This window comes from Geotrypetes seraphini, chromosome 16 (genome assembly GCF_902459505.1).
Source record: "Geotrypetes seraphini chromosome 16, aGeoSer1.1, whole genome shotgun sequence".
NCBI lineage: Eukaryota > Metazoa > Chordata > Amphibia > Gymnophiona > Dermophiidae > Geotrypetes > Geotrypetes seraphini.
Window position 1 is genome coordinate 13,470,752 of NC_047099.1, and position 23,599 is coordinate 13,494,350.

General features: G+C 40.9%; 1 protein-coding gene across 1 annotated transcript; it reads right to left on the reverse strand.

Moving 5' to 3' along the window:
* Nucleotides 1-4,334: 4,334 nt before the first annotated feature.
* Nucleotides 4,335-5,276, reverse strand: LOC117349664 (olfactory receptor 5V1-like). Its single transcript, XM_033923256.1, has one exon. The coding sequence runs from the start codon at nucleotides 5,274-5,276 to the stop codon at nucleotides 4,335-4,337; it is 942 nt and encodes a 313-aa protein (XP_033779147.1).
* Nucleotides 5,277-23,599: the final 18,323 nt, after the last annotated feature.

The following is a 23,599-nucleotide window of genomic DNA, read 5'->3' on the forward strand; positions in this document are numbered from 1 at the left end:
CAGAGTAAAAGCCAACATGATGTAGGCAGCAAGTTTGTGATGCTGCTCATGCCTGGAAAATTAAAGAGGTATGAGGGAAGGGAAGGGGGGAGCACATGTGTGGCGGGGGGGGGGGGGAGGTAGGATAAGATGGAGTAAAAAAGAGGGTAGGGGTGTGGTGCCACCACCCTGTGCATCATTCACCCTCACTACACCACTGGGTAGGTGGATACTGTAGTATTAGGTGGATAGTGTAAGTTTTGGAGGAATATTGAAGGGCTCACCAAACACTAAAAGGGGGTTCTGTTGAAATATGGACATGGCACCCTTTATGTGAAGTTCACAGCAGTGCCCTCTAAGGTGCCTCACTGCCCTCTTGAGATGTCTGTGTGGTCAATCCATTAAGATGCTGGTCCCTCTCATGTCCAAATGGGATTGATTTGGATGTTTTGAACATGGTTGTTTTTGTATTTGAAAATGGCCAAAAAAGTTGGACGTCCTAAGGACCAAAACATCCAAATAGGTCATTTTCTAAGAAAAAAACAAAACACATTTGGACATCTAGTGGTTTTGAAAATGGGTGTTTCCCCACACCAGCGTTTGGATGTCATGTGGGAAATATCCAAAGTTGGACTTAGACACACTATCGAAAATGCCCTTCCACAAATCTAGGCTTAGCATTCTCTGAGTCCCTTATAAAATATCAGCCTAGATATGAAGCAAGGATACAAGAGGCTTTTGATATCCTTCACTTTTCTCCAGTATCCATCTAACATTCATAGTTATGTCTCTACTTCTGCAACCTTTTCTGAAACCAGCCTGAACTTCATGTAGTTCTTGCTCAATGCATGATTGCAACCTTCGTTGTATTATTTTCAGTGATATTTTACTGGCATGTGGAAGTAGCACAATCATCCTATAGTTGTTACAATCTTTTGCATTGCCTTTCTTCGAGATAGGTATAAAAAGTGATCTTCCTTTTTCCTTCCAAATCTGTTGACACAGTCAGGTCCAGGACTAGGGATTGGACTATGAGCCTATATTGTTCTTTGTCGAAGAATTTTCTTATTTTTCGTAAATTGTGCATGATTAAAAATGCTTTCTGGGTAGTCTTGTTGATTTGGATCCTAAGAGTTTAAGAGCGGACTGTATAGGGTGTTTGGTGCCATTTATTTATAATGCTATAATGGATTGGGTTTTGGGGTTCTTTGCTGCACACATTTATTTAATCAATTACCATATAAAGTCCACAAATGCGTAGGACAAAAAAAAAAAACCCACACGGTCCATATTTTGACAAATAGGTCTTCTTCAGGAATCCTAATTGGAATTGAAAAAATTGAAAAGCATATGTTGATATGGAGAAACAACATAAATCTAGGCTGAAGCAATGGTAAATGCAGAGTACATGAAGGCCGTACATGAAGAAGGACACGGTACTACTCAAAAGGGTCCAGAAAAGAGTGACTAAAATGGTTAAGGGGCTGGAGGAGTTGCCATACAGTGAGAGATTAGAGAAACTGGACCTCTTCTTCATTGAAAAGAGGAGACTGAGAGGGGACATGATCAAAACATTCAAAATACTGAAGGAAATAGGCTTAGTATATAAAGACAGAAGTTTGAGTTCACACCAGCTGATGTTTACAAAGAACTGTCAAGACTCAAGGTGAACAAAGCCATGGGACCGGACAATCTGCACCCAAGAGTGCTCAGAGAGCTATGCGATGTTTTGGCGGAACCGTTAGCCATGCTCTTCAATCTCTCCCTGGGTCTAATGGACTATTTCAACATCCTCTATCTACTATGCCCAGCAAACATGGTAAAACAATTACAGACTGTACAAAACACAGCTCTCAGACTGATCTACTCGCTAAGTAAATTTGACCACATCACCACTGCCTAGACTCACACTGGTTACCTATACAAACAAAAATTCAATTCAAATTATACTGTCTATTATTCAAAGCAATAAATGGCACTGCCCCCACTTACCGCCTAAATCGGAACCTTACTACTAGACAAAGGAGAACTCAGACCCCATTTACCTACCCCCCATTCAAAGGCACTCAGCGCAAGAAGATGTTTGACAACCTACTAGCGACGCAAGCAGCGAAACTTGACCACTCCATCTCCAACTTGCTGACAACAACAAGCGACTTCAAATCATTTCAAAAAGAAATCAAAACACTGCTTTTCAAAAAATTTATCCAGATATCCTAACTCTTCCCCTTGTTTTTCCCCTCCCTTGTAAATTTCCCCTCAAAGTCTCTTCCACTCTTGCAATTTTTCTCCTCAAAGTCTCAACCATGTAAACAGCTTCTTAAATTGTAATTCTCTTGGAAATGTCCAGTTAGCTTCTTTTGTAATCCACCTAGGTACGGGTGGAATAGAAGTCACTAATGTAATGTAATGTAATGTAACATATTTTCCACAGTTTTTATTTTTTGGAGGATCTTTCTTATTACTGAGGAATTGTTGGGTTTTTCTTCTTTTGTTGATGAGAAGGGAACAAACATGAAACAGCTAACAAGCTAGTGCGTTCACATTGGCACACCCTAACTGGTTAACATGGGGTTAATAAATGACCACTTAGAGCATTCTAAACATGAGGTGGCAAATGATTCCACACTAATATTTTTTGCAAATCCAGCACACTAAGGTGGGATCTGCAAAAATACAAAATAAAACAGCCCGTTGTTTTTGTTTTTTTTTGGGGGGGGGATGGTAAAATGGACTTAGCACATGGGAACATCCTGTAATAGGGCAAACTAAACCCTGATTTTTCTTCAGCTTAGTAAAAGGGCCCCTTGACTTGATATTATATAGCATGGTACATAGTGCCCAAACATACATAAGTGACAGTTATTTCAGTTCTTACATATATATTAATGTATTTATTTATTTAATTTACATCCTATCCTCCCCAGATAGCTCAGAATGGGTTACAAGGTAACATGCATAATAATTTAACAAACAAGACACAGAAAACTAAGTCAATATGGGCCACAATGAAATTTGTCTATGGCAGGGGTTCCCAATAGGTCGATCGCGATCGACCGGTAGCTCGCCAAGGCAAAGTGAGTCGATCACCCAGGACTGACTTTGCCTTGGCAATCTATCAAGCCGATCAGTCTTCCTCTCCCTGACGTCAATTCTGCCGTCGGAGAGGAAGTTCGGGCCAGCCAATCGCTGCCTGGCTGGGCGGAACTTCCTCGCTGACAGCAGAATTGACGTTGGGGAGAGGAATGCTGGTCGGCCCGAAGCAGGGAGAGCTTGGGTTGGCATCGGCATCGGATTTGGGGCCTGTTATCCATTGGTGGCGGTTTGGGTCCTGTTCCCCGATGGCAGCGGCAGCGGCAGTGGCTTGGGGAAGGGCAGGGAGAAAGAAAGAAAGGGGGCAGGCAGGGAGACAGAAGGAACGAAGAGAAACATAAAAAAAGAAAGGGGGCATGAAGAGACAAAGAAAGAAAGGTCAGGGAGAGAGGAAGAAAAAGTTGGGGGAGGGAATGAGGTGTGGAGGAGAGGAAGCATACAGGCTGAAAGAAGGGAAGAAAGATTGGATGCACAGTCAGAAGAAGAAAGTGCAACCAGAGACTCATGAAATCACCAGACAAGGTAGGAAAAATGATTTTATTTTAAATTTAGTGATCAAAATGTGTCTGAATTTATATCTGCTGTCTATATTTTACAATATGGTCCCCTTTTACTAAACCCCAATAGTGGTTTTTAGCGCAGGGAGCCTATGAGCATCGAGAGCAGCGCTGGGCATTCAGCGCAGCTCCCTGCGCTAAAAACTGCTATTGTGTTTAGTAAAAAGGGAGAGGGGTGGGTATTTGTCTATTTTTGTATGGTTGTTACTGAGGTGACAGTGCATAGAGTCATCTGCTTTGACCTCTTTGAAAAAACCCCGGAATAGGAATGATAATTAACATTTTCTATGCATACAGTGTGCGTTGTGTTTTTTTTTAAATTTTATTGTTGGTAGATCATTTTGACTTGATCATTTTAAAAGTAGCTCGCGAGTCAAAAAAGTGTGGGCACCCCTGGTCTATGGCATATGTACAGTATCTATATACACATAGTTATAGAATTGCCCTACATATAAATATGAAATTGCATTAATCTAAACTAAATTAGTACAACTAAAATGTAAAGATATTGGAAATCACAATTTATTTTCATTGTATATAGCAGGATTTATCCCACATTTACATATATATAACATTTGTAGAATCCATCTCTAGCAAATTATTTATAATAAAGGGTTAAATACAAGACTCATTTTAATATGCTGAATTCAACCTTTGTTCCAGATGATCAAAAATCAATCAGGTTGTTGTTTTTTCAGTTTCCATTCAAGCATTTGAGAGGCTTCTTTTAACAAATACTTTTTTCAATGCACTTTTTACTTCCTGATTTTTTAACGTATAGATGATCGGATTCAGCATGGGAGTTACAAAACTATATAACATAGACACCAACCTGTCCTTGTTAAGTGAATAACTTGAGATCGGACGCACATAGGTGAAGATTGCACTACCATAATATAATATAACCATCGTAAGGTGGGAAGCACAGGTTGAGAATGCTTTGTGTCTCCCCTTGCTAGAACGAATTTTCAAGATGGTCGATATGATATAAATGTAGGACATAATAATGCAAAGAAAAGGGGTCCAACCTATGAATACCCCTATTGTTAATAATATAGCTTCATTGATAGATGTATCTGCACAAGCAAGAGACAGAAGAGGAGGAATATCACAAAAGAAATAATTGAGCTTGTTGGCACCACAGAAGGGGAGTCTAAAAGTGAAATAAGTATGTATTGCTGAATTTACCATACCAGCGATCCAGCAACTTGCTGCCAGATTTCCGCAAACCATCTTGCTCATGATGACCATATAGCGCAAGGGGTTACAGATTGCTGCATAGCGATCATAAGCCATCACCGCAAGCAGGACACACTCTGTACCCACAAAGGAAACAAAAAAATATAATTGCAAAATACAACCAACACAAGAAATGGTTTTCTTCTCCATCAAGAGGTTCTCCAGCATTTTGGGCACTGTAGTGGATGTGTAGCAGATGTCCAAGAAGGACAAATTCACAAGGAAAAAATACATAGGTTTGTGAAGGTGAACATCAAGTCTGGTTACTACAATGATGCCAATATTTCCCACCAGAGTTGCCACATAGATCAACAAAAGCATGCCGAAGAATATTTCTTGAAATTTCAAAATGTTGGAGAACCCCAGAATAATGAATTCTGAAGGTGTGGTCTGGTTTCTTATTTCCATTTTGTATTTCACCTGTTGGGTAAGCATAAAAGAGGTTCATGACAGGAGAACAATGCCAAGGGTAAATCAGGGTGAATATTGTTGTGGGAATAGCCACAAACAGGGCTAATTGTAAGAATAAGCAGAACAAAGTCACCAAAAATTTTGCATCTATTCACTTTTAAAAATCCAGTTAATTTGCATATTTTGTCCTGGTTTCATTAGCATTTAGGGCTCCTTTTACTAAGCTTGTTAGGGCATTAACACGAGGAATAGCGCACGCTAGATCTTAACGCCAGCATTGACCTGGCGTTAGTTCTAGCTATCTAGCACGCGGTGTAGCACGCAGTAATATCCTATGTGCGCTAAATATCCTATGTGCACCTTAGTAAAAGGAGCCCTTAATTTTGAGAGGAACAGATAGATAGAGGTTTTGGTTATTCTATAAACTATTTGTGCCATTTGATGTGAAGCAGTGTTGCAGCCATGTCAATCTACTTTTAAAGATAATAGGAAAAAAAAGCAAAGAAAAGAAAATTTGACCTTTTTTATTGGATGAACAAGACATTTTTAACAGTTTTTGATGGCAATATCTTCTTCTAATCTGAAGAAGGGATTGCCTTTAAAAACTAGTAAAAATGTATTAAGTTTCATCCAATAAACAAAGGTATCCTCTTTTTTGCTTTGTTATTTAGCACTGGCTGCAGCGGTAACAGCTAGAGAATGACACGGGGAAAAAATCTGTCCCTGTCACCGCCCCGTCCCCGGCCCACCATCCTCTGCACCGCCCCGTCACCGCCGTTCCCTTCACCGCCCCGTCACCGCCATCCCTTTCACCGCCCCGTCACCGCCACTGCCATCCCATTCACCGCCCCGTCACCGTCCCCGCTGCATCCATATAAGCCTTAGTCCTGTAATATTTAGCTTATTCCTTTCTTATAAATCAAAGTTCCTGCTGCTGAACTAGAGAAAGAGATGTTCAGCTGGCAGGGCTTTGTTTATAAATTTTTATCAACACAACTAATATACTACTTTATTCTAAAGCAAAAAATAAATAAATATAATTTTTTTTTCTACCTTTGTTGTCTGGTTTCTGCTTTCCACATCTTCTCATTCAATTCCTTCCATCCACTGTGTATCTTCTCTCTGCGTCTTCCATTTGCTGTTACAGTGCCTCTCCCTTCACCCCCCCCCCCAATTGGTCTAGCACCCATCTTCTTCCCTCCGCTTCCCCATAGTCTGGCATCTGTCTTCTTTCCTTTCAGCATCTTCTCCCCACTCTGTCTTCCACATTTCCCTTCAGGGTCTGTTCCTCTCCACCCTCCTTCAGTGTCTGTTCTATTCCTTTCCACCACCACCCTTCCCTCCCTCCTTTACTTTTGAAAATCCAAAAATGTGTGTGTTAAATCCAAACCCCATCCCAACTCCACCCCCAAAAATGTCTCTGCTCATCATGAGTATTTTTATCCATATATCCATATATTTATAGGTGATTTTGAAAAAAGCCATTTCCATACACAAACCTGCAATTTATGTGCTTTTAAAATTACCCCCCTTCCACCCCCCCAATATATTTATCTTTGTTGCAAACCAAGCTAAGACTCACCAACATGACTTCAACTTAGCTTTAAATCAGCATTTTTGCCCAAATTTCTAGAGGTGAAAGACTAAGGCCCCTGTACTCCCAACAGCCCTCCATTCAGAACCTTTACTACAGGGCAGAGAATTAACCTTTCAGCAAAGAAACCACATCAGATACACTGAAGAACCACTATTTTCCACTGTGGCATTTTTCCTTCCCAAGTGAGCATGCACCCCTTTGCCTTAACATACATTAAAAGGTGAATTATTTATAAGCAAGAAAATGAACACAGATTGCATAGATCACTACATGCACCACAGTTACGGGATTAGGATCAACTTCCAGAGAAAACAGAAAACAAAGACCTTTTAGAATGAAAAGAATCTCGAGTCATTTCAGATAACTGGAAGGACTCAACTGAGCCTCAAGCACTCCCCTGCCCTATATCTTAATGCTGCCTCACCTTAGTTTGCAGGCTTTCTTTTTCGGCGACCCGCACGCTATCAAAGAGCCGCGTACCCGCAGCTGCTCAGTGTTCAATCTTCTGCTCTGCTGCAATTTCCTGTTTCCGGTTGCGTCAGAGCAGAAGATCGAACACTGAGCAGCCGCGGGTGCGCGGCTCTTTGATAGCGTGCGGGTCGCCGAAAAAGAAAATCTACAAACTAAGGTGAGGAGAAGGGAGAGAGCTGGCTAAACACTAGGATCGATTGGACAGGCGGGTGGAGGCTGCGGGGACCGCGCGATCCTTTTGCCTCACTGCGGAGACACGACCATTCACCGCTCCAAGGGGCGGTGAATGGCCTTGACCCCGTCCCCGCAGCGACTGCTAGTTTTCATTCCCCGTTTCGGCGGGTTACCCTCGGCTAAACGCGGCTAGCCGCGGGTCACCGCCACCATGTCATTCTCTAGTAACAGCTTCGATGCACCCAGGAATTCTATGAGCATCAGAGCTCTTACCACCATGGCCGGTGCTAAAAAATACACTACTTTTTAAAAAATATATCTTTATTTATTTTAAAGCCAAAAATAAGTGCAACATATTGTACAGACATTTTATGTTTTAACAGCACTTAGGGCTCCTTTTACAAAGGCGCGCTAGCGGTTTTAGGGCACACTAGCCGCTACCGCCTCCTTTTAAGCAGGCGGTAATTTTTCTGCTAGCGCATGCTATAGCACATGCTAATCTTGTGTGTGTGCTAAAAATGCTAGCGGACCTTAGTAAAAGGAGCCCTTAAATTATATCAAATTATATCTATATATATAAAATCGGAGGTATGTATGTGTGTATGTATGTGTGTGTGTATGTGCCGCGATCACGCAAAAACGGCTTGACCGATTTGAACAAAACTTGGTATGCAGATCCCTCACTACCTGGAGTGATATGTTCTGGGGGTCTCGCGGCCCACCTGCACACGTGGGCGGAGCTACAAACAGAAAATCAGATTTCACCCATTCATGTCAATGGAAAAAATGTAAAATGCTGCCATTCTCACAGTAAGTCCAACTATAAAACACGTTCTATGACACTATAACCACTAGGGACATCGTTTCTATTCTACCACGGACACCATACATATAGAGTTTGTATGTTCTAACTGTGTTTGTAACTGTTTCCTTCATGCACCCCAGTTCATAATGTTATTACATTACATGAGTACTCACATATCCTGAACTAGGAACACAGGTTCCATTCTGAACCGGGAAAAAACTGCATGGAGTTTCTTTTCAACCTGAGTTTCCACATATTGAGTTGTTTAAATCAATACTGAAACTTTTGGATGCCACTTATTCCAACAGATCTTCCTTTTCAGTTTAAGAGATTGCAAATTCCAGTGAGACTTGCATTCTCTATCACAATCAACAAATCACAGGGACAGACTATTACATACTGTGGAGTGGATTTAAGATCCCCCTGTTTTTCCCATGGACAACTCTATGTTGCTTGCTCAAGGGTGGGTTCACCCAAGAATTTATATGTTCTTGCTCCGGGAGGTGAAACTAAAAATGTTGTTTATAATCAAGTTTTGTGTTAGTTGTATTGTATTCATTTTGTCAAATATTTCACATTATAATTTGAATATTGTACTTTTTATAAAGCTGTAAAAAAATAATTTCATTCACCACTATAAAGTATCTTTATTTGAATCCATTTACAGTGTTATTGCTATAATTAAATACCCGTGCAACGCCGGGGCATCAGCTAGTTTTTGATAAAAATATATATCATCCCCCCATTTCTACATGTTCAAATAATGGCTTTTTAAAATTTTTTATTCATTTTTATAACTTACATCAAGTGCATCAAAAAGTGACACCATTTTGACTTAAATACATCACTTGAAATTCTAAAATTCTTCATATTAAATAGAATTATCCCTTTCTCTGCCATCCCTTCAATACCTCATAACGCATATACCATATAATAAAGTCCCCCCTCCCCCCACCCCATTCTTTCATTTGTACAAATCAGGGAAACATTGTGAATCTTATCCTCCAAGACCAAATTAGATTAGGCCACTCAGTGGTACAAATTAATATCTGGATTTATGAATAAAAATCCAAAGACTGGTCTTAGAGACATTTGGATAAGACAATGAAGCCGTCGGCACAATGCACAGTGGCCGCTAAGAGAACGAATAGAATGCTAGGTATAATCAAGAAGGGTATTGCAACCAGAACAAAAGAAGTTATCCTGCCGTTGTATCGGGCGATGGTGCGTCCGCATCTGGAGTACTGCATCCAATATTGGTCGCCGTACCTTAAGAAGGATATGGCAATACTCGATAGGGTTCAGAGGAGAGCAACATGTTTGATAAAGGGTATGGAAAACCTTTCATACACTGAGAGACTGGAGAAACTGGGGCTATTTTCCCTGGAGAAGAGGAAAATTAGAGGGGATATGATAGAGACTTACAAGATCATGAAGGGCAAAGAGAAAGTAGAGAGGGACAGGTTCTTCAAACTTTTGAAAAATACAAGAACGAGAGGGCATTCGGAAAAGTTGAAAGGGGACAGATTCAAAACCAATGCTAGGAAGTTTTTCTTCACCCAAGGGGTGGTGGACACCTAGAATGCGCTTCCAGAGGGCGTGATAGGACAGAGTACGGTATTAGAGTTCAAGAAAGGACTGGACAACTTTCTAAAGGAAAAGGGGATAGAGGGGTACAGATAGAAGACTACTACAAAGGTCCTGGACCTGTTGGGCCACCACACGAGCAGATTGCTGGTCACTATGGACCTCTGGTCTGACCCAGCAGAGGCACTTCTTATAAGAACATAAGAACATAAGAAGTTGCCTCCACTGGGTCAGACCCGAGGTCCATCGTGCCCAGCAGTCCGCACCCACGGCGGCCCATCAGGCCCATGACCTATAATGTGATCCTTCTCTAATCCCTTTTTATCCTTCTATCCATACTCTGTCTAAAACCTATCTCTATCTCTATCTGTATCCTTCAATCCCCCTATCGTTCAGGAATTTATCCAATCCTTCCTTGAACCCCGTAATGTACTTATGTTCTTATGTTCATCAAATTACTGCGTCTCAATGGCCACAAATTTGGTGTTGGACAAATAATGGCTTCTAATAAGCAAGCCAAGCCTGAAACAGCTTCAAAAACAGATGGAAAGGCAAAAAGATTAAATTAAGATCCACTCACTTCTACTAAGACTCCCCTGCGTGTGGATGCTTTAGATATGATAGAACTAATTGAGGAGCTGAGAAACATTAGATTAGTGTTGAAAGACAACACAGAGCAACTGGCAGCAGTGAAGAAAGAAGTGGCAAACCTGGGACAAAAAAATGGAAATGGTCCATACCAGAATGAATCAGTTAGAAACCAGAATGGAGAAAGTGGAAAATGAGCAGCTGCAGTGTAAAAAAGATCACAAGGCTCTTCAAGAAATGTCAAAACGGATAACAGATTTTGAAAATTAGGCAAGAAGAAATAATGTGAGGATACTGGGACTAAAGGAAGGGGTGGAGGGAAAAATATATTAACATTTCTGAAAGAAGTCATACCAAAATTTTTCCCCCTTAACTTAAAAGTGCCATTAGAAATAAAGAGGACACATAGGATCCCAGGAAGAAGACCTAATGGTCAGTCGAGACCTAGACCAGTAATTTTTTGCCTGTTATGATTTCAGTATGTTATGGAAATTTTAAGAGTGGCAAAGGAGACATAAAATTTGACTTACAAGGACTCAAAGATTATGTTTGTCCCGGATTTTGCAAGTGCAATAGTGAATCTGTGTATGCAATTTTTACAATTGAGGTAACAACTAAAGGAGATTGGGAGGTACACTACGGTTTTATAAAAGGGGGTATGTGTTAATTTTCTATACTGTTCTCCCAAAGGAACTCAGAACAGTTTACATGAATTTATTCAGGTGCTCAAGCATTTTCCCTGTTTGTCCTGGCAGAAACACAATCTATCTAATGTTCCAGGGCCAATGAGGGGATTAAGTGATTTGCCCAGTGTTACAAGTAGCAGTATGGGTTTGAACCCACAACCTCAGAGTACTGGGGCTATAACTTTAACCACTGTGCCACTCTAGAAATCAAGATGTAGTAAAAGTGAGCCAAGTATAGCACAATCATTATGATATCACTGATGAGGTTGGCTCTTAGGCATTGGTGGAATGAGGCATTATGATGTCACAATACCAGCTCTGGTTATCAGAGGCTGAAACTTTTCACACTATTTATTTATTCAATTTTCTATACTGTTCTCCCAGGTACTCAAGCATTTTTCCCTGTCTGTCGTGGTGGGCTCACAATCTATCTAATGTACCTGGGGCAATGGGGGGATTAAGTGACTTGCCCAAGGTCACAAGAAGCAGCAAGGGTTTGAACCCACAACCTCATGGTGTTTGAGGCTGTAGTTTTAAACACTGCACCACTGCTTTATTTCTATTAATTTCCATATGATAGTATGTTTTGAATGGAAAAAATATTGCAAATTATTTGCCTTATTTTCAACTGGAGTAAGAAAAAGACAAGGAAAGAGCAACTTGAATTATAGATGAGAGAGGGTATAGAATGAGTTTAAGAGGTGATAGGCTCAGGAGTGACCTAGGGAAATACTTTTTTTTACAGAAAGGGTGGTAAATGCACGGAATAGTCTCCCGGAAGAGATGGTGGAGATAAAGACTGTGTCTGAATTCAAGAAAGTGTAGGACAGGCATGTGGGATCTCTTAGGGAGAGGAGGAGATAGTGGATGCTGCAGATGGGCATACTGGATGGGCCATTTGGCCTTTGTCTGCCATCATGTTTCTATATTTTTGATTTAGTAATTTTGGTTTATATCACAAGAATGGTGATTTTTGTAATGGTTATATAGGGACATTGAAAGTACAGTGATGGTTCCTTGCTTACAGTCTTGCAGCTCTCATGTGGGAAGTGTGGGTTCTGAGCACTTTTCATGTATTTTAAAGACTTATTTTGTCATTTGGTTATTTGGTTTGACTATTTATCATTTGGTTAGTGATTTAATCCTACATGTTTATTTTCTTCTATGTTTCTATAATCATAATGCTCTATGACTCACAATGTAGGTGTAAAGAGCCTTTGTCCATCTGCAGCATCCACTATCTACTCCTCTCCCTTTAGGTTGACTGGATGAGCCATTTAGCCTTTATCTACCCTCTTGTTTCTACGTATATATATAAAGCTATCAAAAATTGAAAGATCAAATACACACAGTAAAACTCAAACAATCTTCCAATGTTAAAGTGTCCAGGTACCCTCTAATAGTTACATACAATATCAAACTGGACCTCAATTCCACAACAGAATCAGAACTCAGCGAGAATCTGTTTCCACTAGAGATTCTGAATTATCTTATCATGGGTCTGCTCTGGAAACAGGCTAGAGAGAAAAAAACTCCCTCATAAATCAACTGAGGAAGAAAATATCTCTAGTCAAAAAATCAGGCTAAATTAAATACTCAAAAAGAGGTGCTAGACACAAGAAAATGCCAGTGAGGTTAAAGTATTGTACCTGGGAGTCAAGTTATATATCAAAAGTAACGTACAGGCTGAAAATTAATTGAAAAAACAGCAGAAGCAAAGTCACAAAAGAAGACCACTGTACTTAGCTTTCAAGATGAAAATGCCAAACCACCATAGACTGTTGCCAATCAAACGTTCAAACGATGATTGTAATCCATCTCATGTCCAGCGCTGCATATTACAAGCAGTCCGGCCCACCAGGTAACTGTCTAGAAAAATTACATATCTATAACCATAATGCTCTATGTCCTCACAATGCAAGTGTTAAGAGCCTTAGCCTATAGGGAGAGGAGAAGATAGTGGATGCTGCAGATGGGCAGACTGGCTGGGTCATTTGGCCTTTATCTGCTATCATATGTCTCTGGGGGAGCCATCCTTTACCTATTCTGAGGACGTCGGTGGAGACTTGCCTTGCTTCCCTAGTCTCCTGCAGCAGCGTCGGGCTTGGTGGATTCGGGTAGGCACTGCCAGAGACAAACCCATGAGGTCACTGGGTCCGTCTCTTCCTGATTGATTTCTCCTGCTTTAAAACCAGACCGCTGCCGCGGTTGAACTGGGAGCCATCCTTTACCTATTCTGAGGACGTCGGTGGAGACTTGCCTTGCTTCCCTAGTCTCCTGCAGCAGCGTCGGGCTTGGTGGATTCGGGCAGGCACTGCCAGAGACAGACCCGTGAGGTCACTGGGTCCGTCTCTTCCTGATTGATTTCTCCTGCTTTAAAACCAGACCGCTGCCGCGGTTGCGGCTGTAGGGCGTGGCCGAAGGGGCGTGCCCTAAGGGGCAAGCCCTGCCCCTTGGGAGCCCCTTGGAGCAACGTGGAGCTGGGGAGCAAGGAATCAGATTGTATAACTTTATATTATGGGGAAAAGGAAAATTAAGCCCAAGAGCTCAACACCTGTTGTTTCTGGACCAATGGACAGGCATTTGTCTTTATCTACAGAGAATCCACCACAACTCTCTCGTGACATGAACTCTCCCATGTCGGGCGCATCGCTGAGTCCCCTAGAAAGGACCCCCCCTCTTCACCCAGTATCTAGTGATAGTGGGAAGATCATTCCCGCTAGTTCCACTGAATTTGTAGTCCCCTCTGTGCAAACAAGTAAATTGATTTTTTTCTGATATACCTAAACTACCTGAATTTTCAGGTGCTGCAGAGGGTCAACCACTTGCAGTGGAAAAACAAGATATTATCCTTAAAGATTTATGGTTAGGTATTTCTCGTGTTGAAGGGTTTCTCAGAGAATCAATGAAACAAACTTTGGACTATTCACAATCTGTTTCTCAAAAGTTTTTGAATGTGGATTCCAATTTAAGTTGTTTAGATAAAAGATTATGTGTGATAGAAACGCAAAGCAATACATTGCAAGCTGTCTCAGTATCTGCTGTTAAGGATTCTACATTATTGCATTTTAAAAGTGAAATGTTGGAAAATATGAATAGGGTGAGGAATCTCCGCTTGGTTAATTTCCCTGTGACTCATTTATTATCTCCTGAAATATTGGTAAGGAAATTTCTTAAAGAAATACTGGGATTACCCAATGCAGAGACCTTTCCAATTAATAATTATTATTATATTCCGCAAAAAAAAAAAATACAATCCAACCAGAAGGAGGATCACCTGGTCACAAATGGAATAAATTTGACAGAATTTTTGGAAGATAGTCAAGATGTGATTCAAAGTAGATCCACCATGGTAATAACATGCATGAGTGAGATAGATAAGACGTTGATAATGAAACTTTATTTTAAAAACAGATTAACTAAATTTTGTGAAGATTTAGTTAGGATTTTTCCTGATGTCTCGAGAGCTACGCAGTTTAGGAGGAAAGAATTTTTGAAATTGAGAAAAAGAGTTTTAGCTCTTGAGGCATCATTCTATTTAAAATTTCCATGTAAATGTCTTGTTCAATTACAAGACATTGAATATGTATTTTGGTATCCCATCCAATTGCAACAGTTTCTAATGGCTAGAGAACAGAAATGAGGTTTGTTTGGTTTAATGTTTCATTACTGAGAATAAGGAGGAAAGTCAGAGTCCTCAAATAATGGAATGGTTAGGATATGATGAATCAGTAACCAATTCTTAGTTTTACTTATATTTAAACGTTAGTTGATCTTTAGGTTTGACTCCCCAAATTTTGTGGGCTTGAAAAGGAATTCTGTACTGTATGTATAATTACTGAAAAATTTGTGAGAACAATCCTTTTTCTTTGATATCATTTGATATTATAAGTTGTTAAAATTTTGTATAAATTAAAAAAAAAAAAAAAAAGGTCTCTGTTTCTACTGCATGGAAATGCTTTATAGCCAAGAAAAAACATTTGTCTACATACAGTATAGTACATACTATTTTCTAATAAAGAAATTCTTGAAATTTTCTTACCATAATTCACTGGACACTGTTCAGTTGCTTATAGGATCTCAAAGTCCACTATTTTAATGGCAGAAATGATCAGCTAACCAAAGAAAATAAGAGCCTGGATTGCTTCTCTCCATGGTCATCTGAACAATGTGGCACATAAATTTTGGAAGTAATATACAAGTACATAATGGTGCCCAGGGATCTGAGGAACGTGATCAATCAACACATTCCCAATTGCTTACTTGCCAAAATAATTAACATATGGCAAATGATGCTTTCCCCAGATAGAACGTTGCATATTATCAATAAAATGTGTCTTAAATCAATAGCCATCCTTTATGTAAGTAAACTTGAAGAGCAGGCCATATATCCATCTATGCAATATCAAAATAATGTTATCTTATGGAAACGCTTTTTAGATGATGTATTTTTATTATGGACAGGAACAGAAATTGAACTCCAACAATTTGTGCATTGGATTAACACCACTGATCTGAATATCCAATTTACTGTAACATATAGTTTGACAACAATCAAATTTTTGGATATTCTCATTCATAAGGAGGGTGACACGTTTTCTACCACCCTGTAAAGGAAATTAGTAGCCAGGAACACCTTACTACACTTTTCAAGTTTCCACCCCTATAAACTCAAGTATAGCCTCCCGGTCAGCCAATTTCTTAGGGCCAGGAGGGTATCCTCAGATTTGACCCATTTTCAAAGGGTGGCTATGGACATCACTCATAGATTTCAGGCACGGGGGTATCCAGATAAGGCTAATCATAAGGCCTATTTACGGGCACGTTATGCCCATCGGGAACTGCTGTTGCAGGACACTCCTAAAAATAGGGCTCAGGGCATTGAAACCACCAGAATAGTGTGTGTGCTTCCTTTTTCTGATGCTGTTAGGAGTGTGGTAGGATTCATTAGAGCCCACTGGCCTATCCTTAGGGCCCTCAGGGGTTTGGATGAATTCCCCTTGATAGCGTACACTAAGGGCACCACGACAGGCCAGTTGCTAAACCGTAAAGTTCATCCAATTGTAGATCAGGCAGCTCACTCCGAATGTTCCCATTGCAAGTGGTGCGATAAAACTTGGAAGGTAGCACCTGGCAAGATCCCCATACTGGACGTACCATCCGTGCCAGAACACATACCACCTGTAAATCTAGTTGGGTGGTATACATAATCGTTTGCCCGTGTCCCCAGGTATATGTGGGACGTAGTAAACGGCCGGTTCATTTAAGATTAAATGAACATAAGTCCCGGATATCTACTGGGACTCTAACTGCTCCGTTAGTTCCACACTGGCTGGCCAAAAAACATACCACCGATCAAATCAGATGGTGTACCATTGATGCCATTGATAGCCAGGAAATCGAGGGTAATTTGGAAGCGAAACTTAATTTCCTAGAACAGAGGTGGATTTATCAACTGGACACGGTGGTACCTCACGGGCTCAATTTGGAGCTCAAATGGCAATCCCTCTGGTGAGGTCTCACTGTATCCCCCTCTTTGTATTCTTTAAAGTATTAAATTTGCAGGAGTATTTACTTGTATCTAAAGTGTTCCCAGCTCGGAATTTACCGGTTTTGCGGTTATTCCCGCACTTCCGGGTTGGCCCGATGACGTTAGTCCCAGCTGGGTTGTTGAATATTTAACAAGCCACAGTACACGCTGTGGCCATCTTAGATTATTATTCGGGTGGCCACGTCGTGAAGAGTAACATAGTTTTGAGGTAAGCTATCAATATCTGCTAATATAGTTGATGCCATGCGATTTTATAGAATATTAATTATTTAAGTCATTTCTTGTTGTAGGGATTGTGCCCTGAGGAAACCTGAACAGGGTGAAACATGTTGGCGTACTCTGTCCCTCTTGGCTAAACCACCCAAGTTAAGTTAAATACTTTATTTATAACTATTTATTGAAATTATTTATTGAAAACATAAAAAAGTTTATTAAGCATTGCACACTAATACTAAATAGACCCGATGACGATAGGGGGCATAAAGCCAGTGGCTATGAAGATATATTGAGCTTCTGGTGGCACCTCTGAGGGCCTGAAGACTTTACTGCACAAACACTTGTGATATAGAAGGTATTGAGGGAAGGTTTATATTACACCCTACCCCCTACGGTGTTAAATCAATAGCCACACACAAAACTTTATTTTAAAATATTGAGGAGGCAGTATTTTCCAGCAGTGATCAAAAGATGTGCAATGAATCAATACCCTGCTATTCAAAAAATGTATCCAGATATCTTAACTCCTCCTCTTGTCCATCCCCTCCCTTGTAAATTTCCCCCTCATAGTCTCTACCACTCTTGTAATTTTTCTCTTCAAAGTCTCAGTCATGTAAACAGCTCCCTAAATTGTAATTTTCCTGGAAATGTCCAGTTATCTTCTTTTGTAATCCGCCTAGAACTGCAAGGTACTGGCAAAATAGAAGTCACTAATGTAATGTTGTCTGGTTTTATTATGACTGAGTTTTGTAACTTGCGTAGGTTTTAAGTGGACTATGGGTGGAATTTAAAGGGTGCTAACAGATGTAGCACACACTAGAGAATGACACAGTAACAAAATTCATCACCATTCCTGTCCTCATAGGAAACCATCCCCATGTCATTCTTTAAAGAGAAAGAGGGGAATTAGAATATGAATGGGCACAGTCACCAACCCGTAAGCCTTGCATTGAAGAATGTTGGTGTAGAACAGTGGTCTCAAACTCAAAACCATTTGCAGGGCCACATTTTGGTTTTGTAGGTACTTGGAGGGCCTCAGAAAAAATAGTTAATGTTTTATTAAAGAAATGACAATTTTGCATGAGGTAAAACTCTTTATAGTTTATAAATCTTTCCTTTTTGCCAAGTCTTAATAATGATAACATTTATAGCTAAAGAGACATGATCAAGAAACTGTTTTATTTTACTTTTGTGATTATAATAAAACATATCGAGGGCCTCAAAATAGCACCTGGCAGGCCACATGTGGCCCCCAGGCCGCGAGTTTGAGACCACTGGTGTAGAAGGACTGAGGTTGAGATAGACACTCAAGAAAGACCCAGGTCACAAGTCCCTTTCAAAGACTCAGAGTAGCAACATTCCAGAGCTGAGATTCTGATGTCATAATGCCTCATTCCACCAATGCCTAAGAGCCATGGGTTAATTATCCTATACTTGACTCACATAAGAATTAGATTATGAATGAGCACAGCCATTGACCCTCAAGCCTTGCATTGAAGAATGCTGATGTAGAAGTTCTGCAGTTGAGACACAGTCTCTAGTATCCAGAGCAGATATTGTGATATCATAAAGCCTCATTCCACCAATACCTAAGAGCCAACCTCCTCAGTGATGTCACAATAGCTTGATTGTCTTATACTTGGCTTACATAAGAACATACGATTTAGAGAATGTCAGTTGTTCCCGTTTCCATGATTAATCATGGGAAACCATCCCCATATCATTCTTTAGGGAGAGAGGGAAGAACCAGAGTATGCCTGGACATGCCCACTAACCCTCCAAGCCTAGCATTGAAGAATGCTGGTGTAGAAGGACTGAGGTTGAGATACTAAAGAAGAACGCGGGGACAAGAACAGTGATGTATTTTGTCACCATGTCATTCTCTAGTGTATACACACTACATTAATGCAAGCTAATGATTATCAAATGCTAAATGCAATCACCCATAAGAATATAATGGGCATCTTACAGTTTAGTGCCTGCTAATTGCTAATGTGTGCTAAATTGGTTAAGAACATAAGAACATAAGAAGTTGCCTCCACTGGGTCAGACCAGAGGTCCATCGTGCCCAGCGGTCCGCTCCCGCGGCGGCCCATCAGGTCCTTGACCTGTGAAGTAGTTCCTGACCATTTTTATAACCTACCTCTACTTCTATCTGTACCCCTCAATCCCCTTAACCTTTAGGAACCTATCCAAACCTTCCTTGAACCCCTGTACTGTGTTCTGGCCTATCACAACCTCCGGAAGCGCGTTCCATGTGTCCACCACCCTCTAGGTAAAAAAGAACTTCCTGGCATTTGTTTTAAACTTGTCCCCTTTCAGCTTCCCTGAGTGACCCCTAGTACCTGTGGTTCCCCACAGTCTGAAGAATCTGTCCCTGTCTACCTTCTCTATGCCCTTCAGGATCTTGAAGGTTTCTATCATGTCTCCTCTAAGTCTCCGCTTTTCCAGGGAGAACAGCCCCAGCATTTTCAATCTGTCAGCGTATGAAAAGTTTTCCATACCTTTTATCAGTTTAGTCGCTCTTCTCTGGACCCCCTCAAGTACTGCCATGTCCTTCTTGAGGTGCAGCGACCAGTACTGGACACAATATTCCAGATGTGGGCGCACCATTGCACGATACAGCGGCATGATGACTTCCTTCGTCCTGGTTGTGATACCCTTTTTAATGATACCCAACATTCTGTTCGCTTTTTTTGATGCTGTCGCACACTGTGCCGATGCTTTTAATGTTGAGTCCACCATCACCCCAGATCTCTTTCAAGGTTGCTCACCCCTAGCAATGATCCCCCCATTTTGTAGCTGAACATCGGGTTCTTTTTCCCTACATGCATGACCTTGCATTTCTCTATGTTAAAGCTCATTTGCCACTTTCTTGCCCATTCTTCCAGTCTCGTTAGGTCCCTTTGCAGGTCTTCACAGTCTTCCGTGTTTCTAACCCTGCTGCAGAGTTTGGTGTCATCAGCAAATTTGATAACCTCACATTTCGTCCCCGTCTCCAGGTTGTTGATAAATATATTGAACAGGAGCGGTCCCAGCACCGACCCCTGCGGAACTCCGCTCATGACACATTGCCAGTCTGAGTAATGACCCTTTACTCCAACCCTCTGTTTCCTGCCTGCCAGCCAGTGTTTGATCCATCGGTGGACATCCCCTTGCACCCCGTGGCTCCACAGCTTCTTAAGTAGCCGTTCGTGAGGTACCTTGGAAGTCAAGGTAAATGATGTCTATGGATTCCCCCTTATCCATCTGGCTGTTTATTCCTTCAAAAAAGTACAGTAAGTTCATGAGGCACGACTTTCCCTTGCAGAAGCCATGCTGGCTCGTCTTCAGTTGTCCCTTGCTTTCTATATGTTCGCAGATTGTGTCCTTGACCAGTGCTTCCATCATTTTTCCTGGGACTGAGGTCAAGCTCACCGGCCTGTAGTTAGCGCTCCTTGATGAATTCCCCCTAAATGGTTTAAAATAAAGAAAGAAATAAAGAAAATATTGGCTGTCACCAGCTGAATTGTACCCAGATATTCTAGTGCTAGCACTGAATATCCGTGTATAGATAATAATTAGTATAAACTAAACTAAACTAACCCTTAGGTTTGAATATCGCACCATCTCTACAAGCGTAGAGCTCAGCACGGTTTACAGGGTTAGGTTGAAAAGGAGCTACAATGAAGGGTTATAGGAAAGGAGCTAGGAAGATAAAGAAGGTCAGGGTACCAAAGAGCGGGAGGTGTTAGATTTTTGAAAAGAGGCAAGTTTTCAGGTGTTTGCAGAAGGATTGGAGGGAGCTTGAAATTCTGAAATGGGGATGTGAGGTTGTTCCAGAGTTCTGTGGTTCTAAAGGGGAGGGAAGTTCCTAGTTTTCCTAGCGGGATATACCTTTTGCAGAGGGGAATGACAGTTTCAGTTTTTTGGAGATCTAGTGGAATTAGGGTTAGAAGAGTTCCAGAAGAGTGGGATAACGGGAGGGAGGATGCCATGTAGGATCTTGAAAGCTAAACAGGCACATTTAAAGAGGACTCTGGAGTGAACTGGGAGCCAGTGAAGTTTGAACAAGAGTGGGGAGACGTGGTCAAACTTGCCTTTAGCGAAAATAAGCTTGGCCGCGGCGTTCTGGATTAGCTGAAGTCTATGGAGTTTTTTTTTTTGTTAGGCTTAAATAGATGGAGTTGCAATAATCCTGTCTAGAGAGGATGGTGGATTGAACAAGGACGACAAAGTGAGAATGATGAAAGTACGATCTCACTTTCCTCAGCATATGAAGACTAAAGAAGCATTTTTTTACCAAGAAGTTGAGGTGGTCATTGAAGGAGAGAGAGGAGTCTATGATGATGCCAAGGACTTTGCTTGAAAACTCAAGCTGAAGAATGGAGCCGTAAGATAATGGGATGGAGGTGGGTAAATGACCTAATATTGGGCCGAGCCAAAGTAGTTTTGTTTTGGACTTGTTCAATTTCATTTGTACAGAATGTGCCCAGGATTGAAGGTTCATTATACATGCGGATATGTTCTCAGCGAGGTTAGTGAGGTTCGAGTTGGTCTCAAGGAGGATGAGGATATCGTCAGCATAGGTGTAGAGAGTTTCCAGGGGGGATAGATGAAGGAGTTTCAAAGAGGACATGTAAATATTGAAAAGGATAGGAGAGAGGGATGAGCCTTGCAGGACTCCACATATCGGCTTCCAGGGAGGGGATGAGGTACCATTTATGTTAACGGTGTAGGAGCGTAAGCGTAGGAATTTCGAGAACCAGTCTAGGACTGTGGAACTTATGCCTATTTCAGAGAGTTGGAAGATTAGGATATCATGATGGACGATGTCGAAAGCTGCGGAGAGGTCGAATTATAGAAGTACAGCGAATTTGTTGCGAGAATGAAGTTGTTGTACCTTAGAGATTAGTGAGGCTAATAGGGATTCAGTGCTGAAGTTGGGTCTGAAGCCGAATTGGTGAGGTAGGAGAATAGAGAATCTTTCTAGGTAGGATGAGAGTTGAGTGGATATGATGGATTCTAACATCTTGGTTAGGAGAGGGATATTTGCTATTGGACGGTAATTGGAGGGAATAGAGGGGTCAAGGTCAGTTTTTTTCAGTAGAGGGGTTAGTGCAATATGTCCCATTTCGGAGGAGAAAAGGCCCAATGTTAGAGCATCGTTTATAAGTTTGGTGAGGGAAGCGATGGCCTGTGTAGAGATATTCTCGAATAGGTAGGAGGGGAAAGGATCCAAGGTACATTTGCAAGTTTTTAGTTTGAGGCAGAGTTTGGAGACTTGCAATTCGGAAACAAGCTCAAAAACAGTCCAGGATCTGTCGGCTGGAATGGGATTGGAGACAGGTAGGGAAGGGTTGAGGTCAGTAGAGATTAGGGAGTATAGCTCCCCAGTTAACTTAGGACAGCTTTTTTTCTGGTCCTAAGTTAAGCAAATAGTTATCTAGGCACCACAGTTGAATATTGTTGGTAACTCAAGGATCCAATCAGATTCTATTCCCAAATTGTCCCAGAATTAACCAGAAAGTACTGTGACAAATACACAAGGTGAGTCTCTTAAAGGAAGCTCCAGAATGAGAAGGCATAGAATGAGGTTAAGGGGTAATCAGGAGTATTCTAAGGAAATATTTTTTTTACTTAAAGGGTGGTAGATGCATGGAATGAGCTCCCAGTAGAGGTGGTGGAGACAAAGACTGTGTCTAAGTTTAAGAAAGCATGGGACAGGCACATGGGATCTCTTAAGGGAGAGGAGGAGACAGTGGACATTTGGCCTTTATCTGCTATCATGTTTCTATTTGACAGTCTGCCCATATTTTCTGTATTATTTATGTACCACTAAAAATGTGTGTATCACCCTATCAGTGCTATGTAACTGGATCAGAGCCTGAATATCAGACCCTGCAGACCCATTAATACCAATGTTAACCCCAATCTGTGTTCCTACCATTAGACTTGGTGCAGGAACACAGATTGGGGGATAGAAGGATCAACATAAGATTGATAACAGCAGATAAATATATTTATTTATTAAAATGTGGGGAAAATGATTGTTTTCTTTAATATTTGTGCGAGAATGGTGCATTTATGTAATCTTTCTATGTTATATTATTTGTAATGCGCTGTCAAAGATTGAAAATTAATAAAGATTTATTAAAAAAAACAAAACCTGTGGCTTCCATATGACATACATAGAAGCTTATTTTCCTCCAAATATTACATATAACATAGACATGTCAAGACAACATCGTTAATCATCCCTGTTATAATAGGGATAGAGCACACATTCAATCAGTTTGTAAGTGCAAACAAGCTTTAAATCATACATCGATGTCAGAAAAATCCTGGAAGGCGATTATCAACTGAAATATACCTTAGCATGAGAAGGTATTGACAAACAATTGAGTTTTCAGCATTTTCTTAAAATTCATCCTCCCCATATAAAACCGCAGGATACCAGGCAAGGCATTCCACAATTGTACGCCAGCCACAGATATCATTGATGCTCCAATCCTAGCATGATATAAATAAAGAATCATGGAACTTATGACTTCTAAGCTTCATTTTGCATTTTTAAAAGAATCAATCTGAAAACCTGGTTATTCTCAAAAATGTAACTCCTCCTCCCTCTCTGCTTATTCTAGTCTTCTAAATTTTCTCTTCATT

Coding starts and splice junctions, on each gene's coding strand:
- LOC117349664 (XM_033923256.1), bottom strand. CDS start 5,276: ATGGAAATAAGAAACCAGACCACACCTTCAGAATTCATTATTCTGGGG.